Source organism: Aotus nancymaae, unplaced genomic scaffold, assembly GCF_030222135.1.
Source record: "Aotus nancymaae isolate 86718 unplaced genomic scaffold, 86718_ANA_hifiasm-v0.15.2.pri h1tg000065l, whole genome shotgun sequence".
NCBI lineage: Eukaryota > Metazoa > Chordata > Mammalia > Primates > Aotidae > Aotus > Aotus nancymaae.
Window position 1 is genome coordinate 4,349,953 of NW_026988480.1, and position 20,617 is coordinate 4,370,569.

At 43.8% G+C, this 20,617-nt stretch overlaps 1 protein-coding gene and 1 pseudogene across 6 annotated transcripts in view; both read left to right on the forward strand.

The window, feature by feature from the left end:
* Positions 1 to 20,617, forward strand: part of COBL (cordon-bleu WH2 repeat protein) — a 289,353-nt gene that overhangs the window by 248,769 nt on the left and 19,967 nt on the right. For all 6 annotated transcript variants that reach the window (XM_064366666.1, XM_064366668.1, XM_064366671.1 and 3 more), the window contains one exon: positions 12,198 to 12,507. In XM_064366666.1, the coding sequence (XP_064222736.1) occupies positions 12,198 to 12,507 (310 nt within the window). The remainder of the gene's footprint in view (positions 1 to 12,197; positions 12,508 to 20,617) is intronic.
* LOC105721814 (large ribosomal subunit protein eL34-like) lies at positions 7,017 to 9,440 on the forward strand (annotated as a pseudogene).

Consider the following 20,617-nt stretch of genomic DNA (forward strand, 5'->3'; position numbering starts at 1 on the left):
AGAAAAGTTTGGATCCTGGATGGCAGACAACCTTCTCCTCTGAAACGAGGAAGCCTGCAGAAAGGAAATGGATGTTTTACATTAAAAGCAAGTTCTGTTGTCTTATATTTCCAGCCATATCGTGATTGATATGCCTCAAAACCCCCTCTGCTACCAAGCATCTTGAAAGGCTGGGTTTTCTGTGATGGACGTCATTGTAAATGCATAGCCGAGCTTTGCGTTGCACAGAAAATGAGAAGGAAATCATATAACAGAAGCGTGAGGGAGAGCTGAGATGCTGGAGGCTTCTGAGGAGGCCAGGGCTGGTCTTAGTCATCTGGGGCCTCTCTTGGGGTTTCGAGCAGGCACAGGGCCCCTGGCCAAGCGGTAGAGGGGAACAGGGCCCTCAGCAGCTCCCAGTACAGGGAGATGCCTTGGAGGAAAAACATCAGAAAGTCACTCTTTCCAGGCCAGTCAGTCAGAAGAGAAAAAAAGTTCCAGTAGCTTCAGTTAACCTGAAACATGGCCATCTCCCAACAAGCCCAATGCCCATACGAGGAAGGCCCATGAAGAGTCTTGTGTCCTCAAGGAGCGTGCAGAGGCCTGGACAGCAAAGCAGGAACCATGGGGCTAACCCAGTGGAAATACCACAAACTCTGTAGATTTTATAGATGGCAAAACTTAAGAAGCCATCAATAAGGAAATAAAAGAACAGAACTGGCCCAGAAAGAATTTCGTAATCTATGTGAAAAGAAAAAAAAAGTGAAAAGTTTCTTTTTTATGTGTTTTATTTGTTTGTTTTATGAGACAGAGTCTCACTCTGTGGCCCAGGCTGGAGTGCAGTGGTGGCACAATCCTGGCTCACTGCAACCTCTGCCTCCCGGGTTCAAGCAATTCTCCTGCCTCAGCCTCCCAAGTAGCTGGGATTACAGGCACAGGCCACCACGCCCAGCTAATATTTGTATTTTTAGTAGAGTCGGGGTTTTACCATGTTGGCTAGCATGGTCTCGAACTCCTGACTTCAAGTGATCTACCCACCTTGGCCTCCCAAAGTGCTGGGATTACAGGTGTAAGCCACTGCGCCCAGCCCTTTCTATGTTGTAATTTTTCTTAAAAACACCTAATAAAATGTTGCATTGCAGAGGAACAGTGACAATTTTGTCTGTCACCACCAACCTCCACTTTTAGGTACAAGGGAAGGAGGAGCAGAGACGTGAAGATGAGTCCCTAAGATTGGCTGGGCCTGTCCGAGGGGCCCTGTGCCCGGTGGGGCTCTCAGTAGGCACCTCTGGGGGGCAGGCGAGGCATAGGTACAGGCACCTGGGATGACTGACCTCACAGGGTGGCATTACAGCACAGCCAGCCATGTTCCCTGAGTCACAGAAAATGACCTGTAATGCTGTCTGTTCTTCAGTATCTATCAACAGGTGAGGCTCAGATATCTGGATTCTTAGGTTTTGTCAAAGAATGCTCTTTTCTGTTACTGCACACTAAATGTTGATTATATTGTCGAGAATTTATATTGCATAGTGTGCCAGCTTGAGGAGGCCTTCCTGACTGGGTGATATGCCCTGAACTCCAAGTGCCCTTTTGCACGGGCTCAGCCTGGGTCCCTGAGGGCAGCACAGGGCAGGGCACACAGCTTGCCCAGAAGATGCCATCTGCCTGTCAGGTGAGAGGATGGCATGACTCCTTTCCTCTCTTATCATCCATAGAGATCTATTTTATTTCTTATTTAAATCACAGTGAATTTCAAAGGGGATTGGAGGCAGGTTTTTGTGTTTCAGTATTCAAATTAGAAAAGTCTAGAAAAAGGAATAATTTTTAACAATTTAATTTGTTCACTTTTTTGTTATTATACTTTAAGTTCTGGGGTACATGTGCAGAACATGCATGTTTGTTACCTAGGTATACATGCGCTATGCTGGTTTGCTGCATCCATCACCCTGTCATCTACATTAGGTATTTCTCCTAATCCTAGCCCTCCCCTAATCCCCCACTGCCCTAACCCTAACCCCCAGGAATAATGTTATTTTAAATGATTGGAAATAAAAATATATTAATGCTATTTTTGAAACCCACATTTTCCTTAAGTGGTTAGAAGTAAACACTAGGAGAGCTCAGAAATGTATGTGCTGGGAAGAGGGAGGGAGGAGGAAATGCAGGTAAAGGCAGCCATAAAGACACAGCGCAGTCCCGCCTTCTCGGGAAACAAGGCCAAAGCGATCAGAGAGGATGCCACATCAAACAGCACTCATTTATTTCATAATTTGGTCATTTTTATATCAAATTTACATCCAGAGTGATGGATGAACAGTGCATTATGGAAAGCTAAGTAAAAGTAGGCCACGTACTTTATTCTCTAGACTTCTGATATTAAAAGGATCGAAGTCGGAAGAAAGCAGCAAAGGGAGGGATGTCATTTTTCTTAGATTGCCCATCGCAGATGGCAGCTCCCTCACCTTTCCTTCATGCCAGACCCAAAGCATAGTCAATTTGAGATTGAGTCCCTTGGCAACTCGGCAGGTCCCTGAACCTCAGTTTCTGAGGCATTGATTAAATAAAATTCAGGTATTTTAATAGACTAGACAACCTGGAGACAGAGTTTCTATTTTGACAATGAAAACTAAGACCCAAGCTTTGTTCTTGCCAACGGGCATCACCATCCACTGCCCCACACTTCCCTCAAAGGTGAGGCCCCAGAAATGTGTAAAAAAGGACTGCATGTTTTTTCCTCAAGAAATGGTTTCAAGTATGTTGAGATTCCCAGAAAAATGGATCCGTGATTTGTTCCACAGAACATGGAAGCGAATCTTTTGGCTTAGAAGAGTCTAAATGCAGATATACTCAGTAAGATTTGTGTAACACATTGGTTAAAGAACCTTAATTTGACTCTTGCCCACCATGTGGATTTTTTGTGATGTTTGAATCAACTTGCCCCTTTTATAAGCTGAGCGGAGTATTTCTGCAACACACAGCCTCGGGGATAGGTGATGTAATTTGTTGGTTGAGGCTTTTTTTATAATTTGCAAAATAGGAATAGTGATATCCATGCTGCAGGGGACCATGTGGATTAAATAAGGAGATAGGTAAATACTCTCCATTTGAGCACTGCAGAATGTCAAAACCCAACTACCATTATGTGGTTTGCAAATATCAGTGTTGAGGTATACTATCTGATAGTAAATTAGCCACTAGTTTAATATTTTAGACTACTCTAGCCCATGACAGTGGTATAGAGAAGCAATCCTGTTTAACTATTTGCTTAAAAGCAAAAAAATCACATTAAAATAAAATGAAACTTCCGTTTCAAGGTGTCTGAACTGATTTAAGCACCATCAGCCAAAGCCAGCATGTGGCTACAGAGAAGAACTAACCACCCTATCCGAATGGAATCCTTGCCCCAGAGTGCAAGCATCCGTCTCTGTCCCTGTGGAACTTCACTTAGTCCAGTCCTGGTTCATGCACCACACCCATGGCTGCTATCGATAGGCTTTCTGATCCATAGTAAGGAAACAGCAATACTCACATGCGACAAAGAAATTCACTCCATACCATTGCTGACACCCTCATCCAAACACAGGAAAGACAGCCAAGCGTCAGTAGATAATTTTGTTTTTAATCATGAAAGAGGGTAACAAAGTGATCAGAGAAATTCACTCCAAAAGAAGTAGAGTTACATTAGGAAAATAGAACAGAAATTTAAAATAAACACCTTTAGTCATTGCCTCAGAAAAATTCAGTAGATTATCACATACATAAAACAAGAGCAGGCTATTACTGAAAAATAAATAAGCATCAAAAACGTCTTGGAAATTAAATACATGTCTTTAGAAATGTGCACATTTAGATACATTCAGGTAAAATTTAGAAAACAGAGGAGCTGAGAAGACAATCTTAAAGAAGGATTTTCATCTGAATCTTCTTTGGTTTAGCCATACTGACAGTCAAGGCTGAGAATTAAAAGGAGCCAGCCTTCAGACACAAGAAAGCTTCAAGAGTATATCTTTCTGAGTTAGATTATACTCGTGTGTAATTCAAATAATGGAAAATAAATCTAGGAAAGGGAAAGACATATATGTAGCTGTCAAATTTAATATGTAATTTAATATAAAATAAAGGTTTCTATAATAGAAATACCATAATGTCACATAGATAGATATATGTGCAAAATTAAGGAAATTTAGATATTTATTAGACAGGATTCCTCAGTTCTCAGAAACAGAAATAATGTCTTGACCAGTTATGCATAATTGGGTTTTGTGGTGATTTTTAGCTCACAAAACTGGCAGTTCCAAGAGACTAATCTTTATTATGGGCACGGTTGCGTTCAGGAGCTTAAACATTGTCTTAGAACTGTGTTCCTCTCCAATCCCTGGATACGTTTTTCCCTGTGCTGGTTAAAATGGCAGCCATTTATCCAAAACTTATACCCAATCCATTTATTCCTGCCCAATTGGACCATCTTCCTGAATAGCTCTGGTGGAAAGGTACTGAGAAGAACTTTGATTGGTCCAGCATGGGACACATACTCATCTTTGGATTGTCCTAGGGGAATAGTTAGGGCAATATCATACCCAGATATGATAAATTGGTTACCTGCAAGAGGGAAGAATTCATTTAACACAAACAGGGTGAGAGCGGTGGGCAGAGAAAAACAGCAGCTGTTTCTTACATGTTTTTAAAAGAACAGCAATTGGAACACAGCTCTGTCTTACAGTGGAATAACTTGGAATTTTCTCTGCCCAGGGACTCTAATAGGCATGTTAGGATTCTAGGACTAGAGTTATGATTCAGATGGCAAAGAAATAGAAGCTGACTGATAACAAGAATGCATCACTTGACTCTTAAGAGAATCCAGGTCTAATTTTAGATCCATAAATGGTTTTCAAACCTTCATTATCTTGCCTTCTTGAAAATATAAAAATGTGTATATAGCAGTGCTCTGGAGGCAGCTGGTGGTACTATTACCTTCGTCGTGCAGTGTCTTTGAGGAGTCCAGGTCTATGGGATTTTTGACAAGTGCATTAATATAAAATGTTATTAAATAGTGCCCATCGAAGTAAAGAGGCTGCAATTTTGACAAGGAATGAACAGGCAAACTTCACTTGGAGGAAACTGTGCCTATGGAATCAATTAGAGAAAAAGAGGAACAAAGTTTGGGGTGCCTACTCAGAGCAGAATCTATATAATGCTGGTGGCAAAGGGTATCTCAAAGGCAAATCCTAAACCCAGCCCCTCCAAACTGTGCCTCCTGAACATTTGCACACCCATATGTGACCACAGAGACACTGGAGATTCTGACCACTCAACAGTATTTGATGTTTCCCATGTAGCCTGGCATTTCTCTGCTTCTTCCTATCGTTTGACCCACCTGTCCTTCTCTACCTGCCAAAATCATGCTTGTGTTAAGATGCAGTTCAGTGGCCGCTTTCCTGTGTCCTCTAATTAGAATGAGCGACCCCACTTCTGTATTCCTGTGGTATTGTCCATGAGTCCCACCATCTCAACTCTTAAATTGACTGAAATGTATTTTGTATATTGGTGGGCTTAAACTGGGGTACATGTTCTTCTTGGAGAACACTAGGACTTTCCAAGGGAATCCACTTCCAAATGTTATACCTCCATATGCATTCTTTCATGGAATTCACGTGTCTGAGAACTCACCTGTGACCAGCGTAATTCCAAGACTTTTCCCCCAATGCCAGTTTTACAGATGCCCTTCTGCTCCCTCATAAAAGGCAGACATAACCCTCACCCATCAGGAATGTCACTGGTGTGCACTTTCCTGAGACAAACCTTATTCCTGATGCCAAACAAAAGAACAAATGGAAATATTGGCATAAGATTCAGCAGATAAATAACTCTAATGAGTTGGTGGCAAATCATTTTGAATATCAGGTGGTTTCCCAGTTTTTTTTCCAACCAAATTGACAAAGGATCTAATTGAGTTGTCAGATTTTAGATCATTAAGCATAATTTTTATGACAGATTAATTGATTCTTGACATATATTAGAGGAAAAGTTTTAAAAACCTAATGGAATGATGTAAACATAACAAAAGTCCCTTAATTTACCTTCATATATGACAAGCTTTGCCTAGTGCTTATATCTATAAGATGAAAAATATGACTTGAATTTATGTCAGACCCTGCCTCATGCTAGCAATAAGTAATCCAGTCATTTTCAAGGAATTAATTGAAAAAGCCTCACTCATTTATGAAATGCATTTCCGAATGATATTTTACCTTTTTGCTTGCCAAATGTCAAAGTTTCTAGAACATTTATGTAGTTTGGGTTGGTTGTTTTCTATTAATTAGCACAAGTATAACAGTTTAAAGGAATTCAATACAACTGCCTTATGGTGAGGGGAAATAAAAATTACACTTTAACTTATATACATATTTTATACAAAGACACTTGATCAATTAAAAAAAATCTCAAGTATAAAGTACATTTAATTAGGATGAGATTCTGTTAGGTAGTGAAATAGAAATTAAGTTCAAAGGAGAGGAGACATGCTCTAAAGCTCTGCCTGTTAAAGGAAGAACTCAATTCCTCATTTTTACGTGGAGGGGGCTGTGCATGAAAATACTACGATATTCATATTTCTTTATTTATATTTTTTAAATGGCAAAACATTTATTTGTAAAGTATTAATATTTACAACACAATTAAAACGTACCTCTGTTGCAACCAGCAGAACTTGTGATGGAAATTTTTAGATGTCAGTGAAAAATGGAAAGAGGTGCGTGATGTTCAAAATTATTTGGAGGGATATGCAAAAAAAAATTTATTCACTCATTCATTCATTCATTCATTTATTTTTGAGATGGAGTCATGCTCTGTGGCCCAGGCTGGAGTGCAGTGGTGCAATAGCTTACTGCAGCCTCCGCCTCCCAGGTTCAAGCAATTCTCTGCCTCAGCCTCGCAAGTAGCTGGGATTACAGGTGTGCACCACCACACCCGGCTAATTTTTATATTTTTAGTAGAGATGGGGTTTCGCCATGTTGGCCAGGCTGATCGCGAACTCCTCACCTCAAATGACCCACCCGCCTCAGCCTCCCAAAGTGCTGGGATTACAGGCATGAGCCACCGCACCTACCCCCCAAAAATTGTTGAAATGCTTTATGTCAGTTTGCGTCACTAGATTAGAAGCACTTTGCCTTATTTTTCCCTTTCTTCCAAGCACCTAGAATGTAGAGAACAAAGCGCAGGTTGAGATGAAGTGCAGCATTGCTTGTTGGTTGTGAGTGGCCTGTGGAAACCACAGACGACAGTGTGGGGTAGTGAGGGAGCTTTTCTTTCTTTGGAACATTTTCTCTGGGCCATGTAAATTTGGTCAAACTGGCTCTTGAGAAATCTTCTTTCTTAATGAACCATAAAAAAGCAATATCATAGGACATGAGATCTTTAATTTGCATTTAATAAAACAATAAAAATTAATCCATTCCAAAATTATTTGGAAGATATTTATATTTAGTGATGGAATTTTATTTGCTGACTCTGTAAAAGAAAAACTAGTACCAAGCTGAGAATATTTGTGTTCAGCGTGAGGAACTAGTAGCCCTAAGTTAGCATTTTCTTCTTTACGCTTGAGCTGGAGAATTTACCAAAGCTCATTCAGAGATATATAATGGCATCTGAACCATGGGATTATATAACTTAGGCGGGGGACAATAGAAGGGTTAATATTCCTTACTTAGGCTCTGTGGCTATTCATTTAGAAGATAATTAAATCATGAATTTATATTAGGCTTCTGCTAAAGACAAAGTAAGTGTGTTTTATCACATTTGCCAAAAGTCCTACAGTAATAACTTTTTAGTTCAAAAAGGTTGTTCATGCCCTAAGAGAATAGCAAAGTTCTTCCTCTTCCGGGGATGTTGTGTGCAGGCACTCAGAATGGTCCAGCATTTGACATACCGATGTAGGCTTTCCTGCAATACCGCCTCTAACAAAATAGGCTGTTCCGGACCCCTGGTAATAGAATTGTTTACCTTTATACCAAGAAGATTGGGAAAGCACCAAAATCAGCATGTGACGTGTGCCCAGGCAGGCTTCGAGGGGTTTGTGCTGTAAAAACTAAAGTTCTTATGAGATTGTCCAAAATAAAGAAACACGTCAGCAGAGCCTATGGTGGTTCCATGTGTGCTAAATGTGTTCGTGACACGATCAAGTGTGCTTTCCTTATCGAGGAGCAGAAAATCGTTGTAAAAGTGTTGAAGGTGCAAGCACAGAGTCAGAAAGCTAAATAAAAAATGAAACTTTTTTGAGTAATAAAAATGAAAAGACTTGCTGAAAAAAAAAAAGAATAGCAAAGTTGCCAGTACATTAATTAACTCAAAAATAATGACTTACCCTCTCAGGGAAGACAGAATATAGCAGAAAGGACAAAGCCAATGTTGTATTCCTTTTAAAGATTCCTGATTAGTCACTGGTCAATTGTAAAAATGAGTGTTTACATCTATATTTTGATTCAGCATTTCAAAGACTGATAACAGTTCTACTCTAGAAGGGATTTTAGAACCCGTCAGAACCAATTGCTTATTTTACAGAAAGGGGAAAGGGGATTGTTCACAGAGTTCAATTCCGGCTCTTAATTCAGTCCTCCTCCTGCTGCCCCTGGGTTTCAGGCTGGAAGCTCCTCAGGGGCTGGAGAGTGGGTGGGAAATGGGACAGACACAGGATCTGGAGGGCAGGACCTGGGCCCCCAACCTCAGTACAGCCCAAGCAGCTTCACGTTTTCCTTTTATGTTCTGAGTTTCCGTTTAGAACTGATGAAGGAAGAGTCTCCTGCACCATTATCTCATTCAGAAATTGTCAAAACATGTTACAGTTCATGGGGTTAATCATCGCAACCAGCCGAAGAAAGAAAAGAGACGTGGTGGGGGGCAGGATGAGTGAGATGGGCGTGTCTGATTCCAAACAAAAGATGCCCAGGGCAGAGCAGACCTCAGAAAGGAGTGATCAGAAATCTCCTGAAACCCACGTCAACCCAGGTTGGGGCTTCACAGGAATATCTGCCCTTCTCTTCAGATCTGTGTTCTCTCTGACAGCTCACCAGGAAGCTTCTCCTAAGGTTCCCCACACAGCCTCCATCACCCTCCTCAGTGCCTTTGCAGGTGCTCCCCCTTGGCCACCTGCCCCACCCTATACTCCGAGCAGCTGCCGGCATCACTCTGGGGAGGTCTGCTCCGTCTTTCCTGGCCAGGTCCCACCCCTTTTGCAGAAGCCCTTGCACTCATGTTCCCTCTCCTCCCAGCATTTAGACAGGTGCATTTTTCAATTCCTGTGTGACTCTTCTCCCTAGATGCAGATAAACCTCCTGAGAGCAGAGCCCTGTACCTGCTTCTGCACCAATGGCATGAATGGTGTCACAGGGCTGTGGCCAGGCCACATGGGCCATGGGAAGGTTATCCATATGGAGAGTGGGAGGGCTGGCCTGGGCAAAAGGGGAGCTCTGGTAATAGCACTCACATTAGTCATTTTGTAAATTTTTTTTTTTTTTTTTTTTTTTTTTTTTTGAGACGGAGTTTCGCTCATGTTACCCAGGCTGGAGTGCAATGGCGCGATCTTGGCTCACCGCAACCTCCGCCTCCTGGGTTCAGGCAATTCTCCTGCCTCAGCCTCCTGAGTAGCTGGGATTACGGGCATGCGCCACCATGCCCAGCTAACTTTTTGTATTTTTAGTAGAGACGGGGTTTCACCATGTTGACCAGGATGGTCTCGATCTCTTGATCTCGTGATCCACCCGCCTCGGCCTCCCAAAGTGCTGGGATTACAGGCGTGAGCCACCACGCCCGGCCTTTGTAAATGTTTTAATACGTGTGTGCGCCAAATATGTGACCTCTCAATCCATGTTGATTTAAGGCTTTGCAGGTGGCTTAATTTAGACGACAGGCTTTCAACCTTTTTTTTTCTTTCCTCAAAATTTCTGAGGAATATATATATATGAGTCAACAAGGATTCCTGATCTTGTAACTGGCTTAGAGAAGGGGTGGAGGCAGGGTTGGAGTCCCTCAGCCCCGCAATGTGTTCTGTGCCTCTAAAGGGTGTGTGCCAGGTGCTCTGAGGGCCCCCTCCAAGGGTCTGGAAGCAGAGGGCTGGAGAGGGCACATTTGTTAAGGTCACTTCACACTTGAGTGATCATTCCTGGAGTGGGAAGAGGGTAAGCCAGGCTAAACCAGCATTTGTGTGGCCCTATTGTGTGCCACCAACTCGCTCAGTCCAGCCCGTCACACTGTGCTTATGGGAGCACACCAAGAGTTGGTGTGACCATACAGCATTGTCATTCTTTGTGTACGTGTCTGTCCCTTAAGAAGCTGTGAGTGCCAGAGAGCCCACACGCTTGGATTGGAAATTTGTGTCCTCAAGCCTAGTCACAGGGCCCTTCGCATCCAGGCACCCACTTAGCAGCAGGGACCTTGTGGGCAGCAGCATTACCTTACCCTGCCAGGGTGTGAACTCAGGCAGCAGCATTACCAGGGTGCGAACCCAGGCAGCAGCATTACCAGGGTGCGAACCCAGGCAGCAGCATTACCAGGGTGCGAACCCAGGCAGCAGCATTACCAGGGTGCGAACCCAGGCAGCAGGATTACCAGGGTGTGAACCCAGGCAGCAGCAGGGACCTTGTGGGCTTCCTTCCTCTGCCAGGGTGTGAACCCAGGTCTCTGTGACCTGAGAGCTTTGCTCTTGTCATAATTTTTGTATACAACAGAGACAGAAAAAAAGTGCTGGCTTTATTGTTCAGTGATGGCAGCAAAAGGGAAGGTAAGAGAGGAGCGATGGGAACAGGGAGGCACTGCGACGTTTCTTCTCAATATTTGTCCTTGAATTAAGAGTCTGGCCACAAAAGCTGGGTAGAGAACTGGAAGAGAGGTTGCGGCAGACCAGCCTCACTGCATTCAGCATATCCCCTCGTGCGTTTGTGCTGCTCTAAACTGTTCCTCTTTTTCATTCTGTTCTTTACCCCGGGAGCTTTTTTGTGAAAATGTATATTCTCTTAAACTTTGGTTCTTTCATTTGTTTTATTGTTTGGAGTCTCAAACCAACACCTGATGGATTTTCTTTTGGTGGTGTTGACGATGATTGTTAGTCCCCTGTCCAGTTAAAATGCTGGTGATGTTGAGTGCAATTGTGACGTCACTTCACTCTCGGTGCGTGATTTTGTGGAGTGAGCACTCCCAGAGGAGTTTTAAATCACTCCGGGCATCCAGTGACTATTTAGGGGAAAAATGACTTTAAAACTAAATACACTGGGACCGCAACAAAACACAGTCCTTGTTTCCTGGACTGTCCTAAATAGTGCTGAGATCTTACGTCCTGAAGTGTCTGAAGTTTAAAATCTATTTCTGTTAAAAAACAATTACAACTCTAGTATACATCTGGGCTAGAGTTGTGTGCTTTTGTCCTTCAAATTTCATCTCTGTGCATGAGCCTTCGGTGATTTCAGAGACTCTCAAAGCTCAGTAAGAGAAGAATAATGACCTCCCCCTACTTACACTTAATGTATTGCTATGTACGGATAGCTAGGTAGTTGTGCACCGTGGCCACGGTGCTACCCATGGTGTTAATGCTTGACAGAACTTGGCGTGGAGAGCAAGTTGCAGCTCTGTGCATCTCACCAAACTGCTGCAGCAAATCACATTTAGTGCTTAGGAGCCAGGTCACCTCAACCACAGAAACTGGCCTCACATGTAAAAATGAAAGGAGAGCCAAAAGCTGGGGAGTAGGGCTGAGAGTCTTCTAGGCCAGATTTCAAATGTGAAATATGCGTCAAATGTTTCCAAACTGATATTATTTATGTCTGCTTATTTCCAAAAACTCTAATTTTTCTTAATGTTTTTCTAAAGATCTCACGTTACACAAGTTCCGTTAAACAAAAGATCAGACTAGAAACAATTGCATTCACCATGACGTTAGTTTGAATTTTTAAATGTGCTTGCCCATAGCCATAGAGAAGAGACCAATATAAAAGGCTAATTAATCAAATTCTGATTTTTGAGGGAAGATTTTGCTCTCAATCTTACACAGATGATTCCCTCTGAGTTAAAATGTGTCAGGAGTATTCAGCAGTATTTAAATGAGGGTCTTCCTTTATTTTGAGCACCCCAAATCACAAACGTCAGAGGGGGCTGACAGATTGATGTCACACTTGTTAGGCAGTGTGGACGCTGGGGTGGATTGCGCTGACCTGTCCTTGCTGTGTCTTGTCCAGTAAGCCTGCCCCTGGGGTCTGGCAGCCACTGCAGCCTGGATGGAGCCCCGCAGGTGCTGTCAGAGGCAGAGGAGACCGTGTCGGTTGGCAGCTGTTTTGCGTCAGAGGACACGACCGAGGACTCAGGAGTGATGAGTTCCCCCTCAGACATCGTCTCTCTAGACTCACAGCAGGACAGCATGAAATCCAAAGACAAGTGGGCCACAGACCAGGAGGACTGCAGTGACCAGGACCTTGCTGGAACCCCGGACCTGGGTCCCCAGAAGAGCCCCTTGTGGGAGAAGAATGGCTCTGAGAACGCACATCTGAGGTGAGTCACGGGAACGACGGGTGGGTACGGAAATCACAGCCAGATCTGTGTCTCTAAGGCGGGTCTTTTGTCACAGGATCCAACACATGCTATCGCAGCATGCTCTGCACCAGGGGCCCCCACCATGATTCGTGGCGGCCGCTCTCAGTCCTGTCTCTGTGCGACTGTACATCTGCAGTAACTTACACAGACTGTGCAAGAGCTCTGCGTGTCTGCGCGTCTGCAGTAACTTACACAGACTGTGCAAGAGCTCTGCGCGTCTGCAGTAACTTACACAGACTGTGCAAGAGCTCTGCGCGTCTGCGCGTCTGCAGTAACTTACACAGACTGTGCAAGAGTGGCCTGTTTGCTTTGGCACAGTAGTATATGTTTCTACTCAACATCATGTTTGTAAGATTTATCCATGATGATATCTATGTTGTTCATTCATTTATTTACCCATTTTCTTAATAATGAACACAGATTGTTCTAGTTTTTCAGGGCTAGAAAACAATGAGGAAGAAACATATATCTCTATTTGCATGTAGAGACTTTTCTAGAAGGGAAAACTGACAGGAAAGAGACTCATCTTCAGCTTTGTGGAATACCTGAAATGTGTGTACAGTTGGCAGGCCCCCCGGTGTCTGTGAGGTCTCCTTGTCGCACACCGATGCCAGTAATTAAGATCAGTAGGCATTTTGAGCTTTGCCAGCATGTAGGCATCAGATGGCATCTCATGTAGCTTTCATTTACAGTTCTCTGATTTGGAAGGATAAGCATCTTGTCACATATTCATTAGCAATTTGCGTTTTATATTGTATTAAATTGTCTTTTCATAGCCTTTGCCCCTTTTTAAAAAGTTGTTATGGTTGTCCTGACTTGCTGGCTCACGCCCGTAATCCCAACATTTTCGAAGGCTGAAATAGGAGGATTGCTTGAGCCCAGGAGTTCAAGACCAGCATGGGCAATATAGTGAGATCTTGTCTCTACAAAAAATTTAAAAATTAGCTGAGCATGGTAGTACATGCCTGTAGTCCCAGCTACTCTGGAGGCTGAGATGGGAGGATCGCTTGAGCCCAGGAGGTGGAGGTTGCAGTGAGTTGAGATTCTACCACTGCACTCCAGCCTGGACAAGAGAGCAAGACTCTGTCTCAAAAAAAAAACTGAATTAAATTAAAAATTGTTTACCTTTTTCTATTATTAAATTCTCTTTTGTCAGTTATTTGCACATGGAGTGTCTCTAAGTCTGTGGCTTGAATTTAACTATGTTTTCTTTTCTTATACAATGATTGTCTTTACATTTTAATATTATTTTATTTTTCCTTTTTCTCTCAGATGCATATAATCTTTGCCTATTTAAGAGATCCTTCCTGTACCCTAAAAGACTAAAGAGAGTCTGAATTTCTTGTAAAACTTAGTGTTGCTTTCTCACATTTGGGCTCTCCTGTACCTGGGTTTAGTTTTAGTCGTGATGTGAAGAAGGATCTATTTTTCCCCACTGATTCCTGTTCCCACTGTGGGCAGACAGTGTCCATGTCATGTTCTGTTCCAGCGCTCTTTCTGTAGCACAGGTGTATTTGTCCATCCCTGTACCAACACCACACTATCAGGATTCCTTTCTTTATTATATAGAAAGATATGTTGAGTCTCTTCAGCCTGCCAATGTTTTTCATCTTTTAGGTAACTTTAAGAACTCATCAAATAAATATTATCGAAATGTTAGTGGAAGTAAGGTAAAATGGGCCTGGTGCAGTGGCTCAAGCCTATAATCCCAACACTTTGGGAGGCTCCGATGGGCGTATCACCTGAGGCCAGGAGTTCAAGACCAACCTGGCCAACGTGGCGAAACCCCGTCTCTACTAAAAACACAAAAATTAGCTGGGTATGGCGGTGCTTGCCTGTAGTCCCAGCTACTCGGAAGGCTAAGTCGGGAGAATTGCTTGAAGCTGGGAACAGAGGTTGCAGTGAGCTGAGATCGTACCACTGCACTCCCGCCTGGGTGACAGAGACTCCATCTCAAAAATAACAATAATAATAATAAGGTAAAATGATTTAATGAAATAGTTCATAAGCCAGTCACTAAAATGAATAAATGCTTTCATAATATATTTTTCAGGTTTTGTTCTAACCCTATTTATATGAACACACAAATCTGTATCTGGTTAGTGTCATTGTCTTATCAGTAATAATTTATATTTCTTTATACCTAACAGTTGTCATGAGCACTTCCCCATGTTGTTATACACAATCCCTAATAACTTTAAAGTATAGCTCTTCAATTCTAAGGATGACTCCAAGACCAAGTTTATATTTCATCAGAAAGGAAATTCGAAGGCAGCATTTGGGCCCTTCCTACCTACCCCACACAGGATGCATTTTGCTGAGGTTAGCCTGTGTTGTTTACATCTCTGAGAATAGAGGAAAATTATGGCATTTTTTCCTTTTAGTCATTTAACATAAAGAAAAACCCCTTTGTACAGTAATCTCCAAGTCTGTTCTGCCGTTTGCATGGGGATTGCACAGGTTTGCGTTCCACATCTGAAACTAATCAGACATGGGTAACTCTGCACCCCGAGGGATGCTGCCCATAGGACTCATTGTTTGCTTTGCTGGTGCTGACCCTTGATGTAAAATCTTGCTGATTTCTATCCAAATAATGAGGGCTAATGTTGACTATGGCCACAGCCAGGATAATCATTGAGTCTTTGGAACCCGATGCTTTATGCAAACAGGGAACATGGCATGTTTTTCTGCCCTCATCTCTGGGGTGCCACTGAATTTGAGAGTACTGTGGTGGGGAAAGAGGGAGTTTGGGAACCTGATAACCTACAGTGGAATCTCACCACCACTGACTGGCTGTTTGGCCTTTAGGAGTCCACCTAATTTTGCCAAGCCTTACCTTTTGATCATACACAGTGCAGATATGCCACCTGTCTATCAATTGTCATGAGCCTGTGTAAAGCCCAGCACAGATGACACCATGCATGTTGCATATATAGCAAGTAGGACCCATTGTCAGAGCCAATGCTGTTAGTTTAGGAAATGGGGACCCCATGAATTGCCTTGGACAATCATTTTTCTTCACTGGGTTGTGGTCAGCTCATCAGTCAGATGAGGATGAAGGTGATCTCTGAGCCCCTCAGCTCTGTCTGTGATGCTGGGTTATTTGCCCAAGAGTTGGAATTGACTCTGCTCTTGCATGGAATGATTAAAAAAAAAAAAGTTTTTTTTTTTTTTTTTTTTGAGGGTAGAGGGCTTTCATAGAATGAATATAGTTTTTTGGGTACCGTTTTGAGGTTTTTTTTCTTTTTATGGGAATTATCTCAACTGACACATTAGACATATTTGGGGATTTCAGCATGGTATATCACATTTTTTCCCCAAATACATGATTTCCAATAAATTTCAGGATTACTCAAAAGCAGCACCTTCAGTGCAATGTAGGGGTTGCAAACATGGATGCCTTAGGGGCCAGGCAGGTGAGAGGCCACAGGCAGTGTAGAAAACACATGCTTTCTCTGAAGAGAGCAGCCCTGCTTCCTCTGTCCACCTGTCACCCTGTGGGTTATAAACCCAGTGTGGCCAGTTTTTGAAGAGAAGCCAGAAATCTAGATTTTTATGTGAAGTCTCCCAGATTGTAAATGTCGTCGACAGATTCAAGCACTCAGGGTGAAACGGAACACATATGCAAGCTGGGTGTGGCCTGTTCCCAGACATACACGCTCCTGAGGACTGAAGGGTGCGTCGGTTTTTCCACTTCTGTTTGGGAGAAAACAAGATTACTTTGCTTGCCTGTTTGCTAACTTTGGAATACAGTTGCAGCTACTCAGGTATTTCCTGTGCTGTATTGCTTGAAAAATATCAATTCACACATAAATTTGGGAATGTAGAGAGAATCTGCCTGTTTTCACAAAAATAGTGTGTTTCAGGGACAGGCTCTGCATTCACGTCTGCAGTGAGCCCTGTCGAATGCCTAGGTGGCACGGGAGTGGTGAAGGCAGTGCTGGGGTCAGACGGGCTGTCGGGGGCTGCCCAGGCAGCAGAACTCAGGTGTGGCCTGATGGAGCACCCAGTGGGGTGGTCTTGATCCCTGCAGTGAGGACCCATGCCTGGGGCCTGACTCAAGGTGAACTGGTGTGAACTGATGAGGGCGCAGAACCCACCACTGTTCACAGGGGTGTGTCCTTGACCTTGGCCACCTGCACAGAAGAACCCTATCAGAACACTAAACAGTGACATCCATGTTCAGACTCCGATGGTCGAGAGAAATGAGAGTAAAGAGGAGGCTTTCTGACAGGCAGTGTGAGCAAAGGCCTGGCAGAGCATCCCCAGTTGGCACCGCGAGCGTCTTGTTCATTGTGCCCCTGAAACACATACCCATCACCACCTTGCTCAAGTGGAGGCCGCTCAGAGAGGGCATGACCACTGTTCCTGGTGCCCGGTACCTGGTCCCTGAGCCCGGTCCCTGAGCCAGCCTCCTGGCCCTATCCTGGATGACCCCCATGCCTGGTTTCCGCACCTCATCCTGAGCTTCCCATTTGTGCTCCCAGAACCCGTGTTCGTCTTACATGGCAAACGATGAAGATGCAGGACCTGGCTGTGACATGAGCCCTCTCCATCCCCTCTGAATGCCAGGACTTAGGGGCTCAGGCAAAGCAGAAGTCACCCTCTGGCTGGCTGGCTGGCAAGGCCAGGCCTCTAGGCTGGGCACGGAGATGGATAGATTGTGAAGCTGTCCCCGACAGCCCCAGACACCTTCGACTTGCAGAAAGTCTCTGCTTTAGTGCCAGTCACCAAAAAATGAGGATTGCTCATGGTTTGCAACTTGACCAAGGTGGTGTCTTCTATTGCCACCCCTCTGTTACTTGGGTATTCACTAAACACTGCTTGGAAAGAGCCTTAAGACCCTTTATCACCTGGGAAGACCCACGTGTGTAAGGTCCACATCACTATGTTCTAGTTTTCTTAGCTATTCCTCCTTTCTCTGCACCCTGCAAACGTCAAAGTCATCTAGACTCCTTTGGCTAGGCTTGCCTGGGTTCACGCATCGACAAGCTGGAGGCAAATGCCATTTCCTCAAGAGCTCTGCCACCTGTCCAAGGAGAGAGCCACGTTGAGCTGGCTGCAGCTAAAAGCTGTCCTGGCCAAGTGGCATCTTCACTGCTTGGGTTTTGTGTTTAGAGGCTTGACTGGCCTTGCGCTGCTGTAGCTCCTGCTACATACATGGCGGCATTGGTGGGTTCCATTCAGTGTCCTTGGAGCCAAGGCGTTAAATTGAATAGTCTCGAGAATAAATACCATGCTTCTAAGAAGAGCAAGTGTGAATGCTTGGTAATAACTGGAACATGTTACATGTGCTGCTGCAACTTGAAAAGGATGTGTTTTTCATCAAGTCGTTTGATTGTATCCAGTTGTAATTTTTCACTGCAAAATAAATCTCAATTGAAACTTGACCTTGTAAAGGGAACATCAGACTCCCAGAGTCTTCCCCTCACCAGAGTACAGCCAGTGAAGAAACTCCTGAGGAAGAACTCAGCCCAAGAGCTGAACAGGAATAACAGAAATATGCATGTGGTGGTCGCATTTCATTCTGGGGACACCTGGGCACGGCCCTCAGGGAAGATCCTGTGTGCCTCACGCACAGCTCTGCCCTGAACTGCGTGGACTCAGAGAGCTCTTCCAACAGGCGTCTGTCCCTTGCATATGACCCCAGCCAATGTTCCTAATACTTAAAGAGCCGCTTCATGTGAAGATTGACGAGTTTGCATTTAGACTGCTTAGGGAAGGAACTGCCTGTGGCTGGCAGTGGTGTTCTCAGTGACTTTGCCTCGCGGTTCAATTTCCTGGTCAGTAAAATCGAGATAGGCACCACCTTCCCCTTACAATAGTGCCCGGTACAGTGCTAGCCTTCAACAAATGGTAGCTGGTGTTATTGTTGCTGATATTGTTATGTACAACTGACTGAGGAAGGGGAGAAATTTGATTTATTAGGTAATCTCTGTAAGCTGTGTCTAGCTCTGATCATCTTCCTCTTTATAATGTGTTTGAAAAGAGATAGACACATATGTGTATGTATGTGTGTGTATGTGTGTGTATGTATATGTGTGTATATGTGTGTGTGTATATGTGTGTGTGTGTGCACATGTATATGAGAGAGAGGGAGAGACACAGAGAGAGAGATGAATGGGGAAGCAGAGGAGACTATTACCTCCTCCTACCTGTAGGGAAGGAACCGTGGAACTAACACTGATTATAAACTTCTGAATCCTGAAAGCAACCTTGCTATAATCAGGCAATTTATCTAACTGTGTATAATTATTGTGAAAATCAGAGTTCTGTTTTCACGAATATAGTGTGTTGCTTTTGGGAACATCAGTTACGCAGGAATGTTGTGAGGAATAAATGAAAGAGATTGAATAAGTGGGTTTCAGGCTTTTCTTTTTTTTTAACAGTAAGGCCAAACTGAAATCATGTGCAGAGCCCCAAAGGTAGAGAGCGGAGCTTCTGCAGTTGAAGGGAGCCTCCCTGGAGTACCCGATGCCCCATTTCAGCCTGGCAGCCCGTACATTCCTTCTCAGCCCCCACTTGTCGGTGCATGCTGGGATGATGGCCGCAGAAGTGCTTTGTGAGGAGCTGTGCCATTACCTGCAGGCTTGCTGCTATGAGGAGCCTTATGGGACTGAGGGCCCATAGTGAGAGGTGCAGAGGGACCCAGATCACACCAGCCAACCTCTGAAACCTGGTGACTATAGAAACTTTGTGACCACAGGAGCATTTAGAAACATTTAGCACCACCTAGAACCCTGAAACTTCATTGTTAACTGAAAGGTGATTATGCAGCTCATGATTATATAAGAGTGCATAGATTATGTACAAATACTATGCCTTTTTTTTTTGAGACAGAGTCTTGCTCTATCACCCAGGCTATAGGGCAGTGGTGTGACCTCAGCTCACTGCAACCTCTACCTCCCAGGTTCAAGCAATTCTCCTGCCTCAGTCTCTGTAGTAGCTAGAATTAACAGGTGCATGCCACACCACGCCTGGCTAAGTTTTGTATTTTTAGTAGAGACGGGGTTTCACCATGTTGGCCAGGCTGGTCTCTAACTCCTGACCTCTAGTGATCTGCCTGCCTTGGCTTCCCAAAGTGCTGGGATTACCAGCGTGAGCCACTGCACCCGGCTATTATGCCTTTTTATACAAAGGACTTGAGCATCGGCAGATTTTGTTGTCTATGGGAGATCCTAGAACCAATCCCCCTTTCCTCAGATACACAGAGAGGATTGCATAAGAACTTCGTGACTGCAGGATCATTTAGAAACATTTTCTACATCCCAGACCCCTTCTAGAACCCTGAAACTTTGTGACTGCATTTACAAAGGAGTGTTTAAAACACATGTGAGACTTTGGAGAGCGGCAATGTCCAGTATGTGTGTGGCTGCTGAGCGCTTGCCGAGTGTCCGGTGCAAATTGACACGTGCTGCAAGTGCAAAATATGCATCAGACCTGGTGCTGAAAGAAAGCACTTTGTATTAACTACAGGCAGAAATCACTAGAGTATTTTATTAAAATTAATTCTACCTATCTTTCATACTTTCTCAACATCACTGTAAGAAGATTTTAAATTATACACGTGGCTCATGTTGTATTGGGCACCATTGTTCCAGGACTCTGAAGCTTTGCTAATACAGGAACAATTCCAAATGGAATGGAGAGGTTAAGCACATATGACTGTCATCAACTGTGTATTTTCCCAGGCTTCTTGCCTTTAGTTTATCAAGTAATGGTTTTGAAATCACAGGAGTTGGTTTGGTTGTCATTAACAAATTGGATTGCTACCTAAAAGCAATGTCTTTCTCCTCTCAGACTTGTTTTTTTTTTTTTTCCATTAATTCTGCCATTGTACTAAATTGCTTAAGGAAACACTTCTAGCCTCATCAAAAAGAAAAAAAGTGACCTCATGTGCTATGAATCCATCTTGTACATTTCAGATTGGTCCGATTCAGCCCATTCTCCCTCGTAGCAAATGAAAACAACAAATCAAAAGCGCTTTTGGCTCCTGGCACTAACTGGATGTGACTGCCCCCAGTTCTCGTTTTTGCTGGAGGCTGGGGTGTGAATGAAGAGGGTCAGC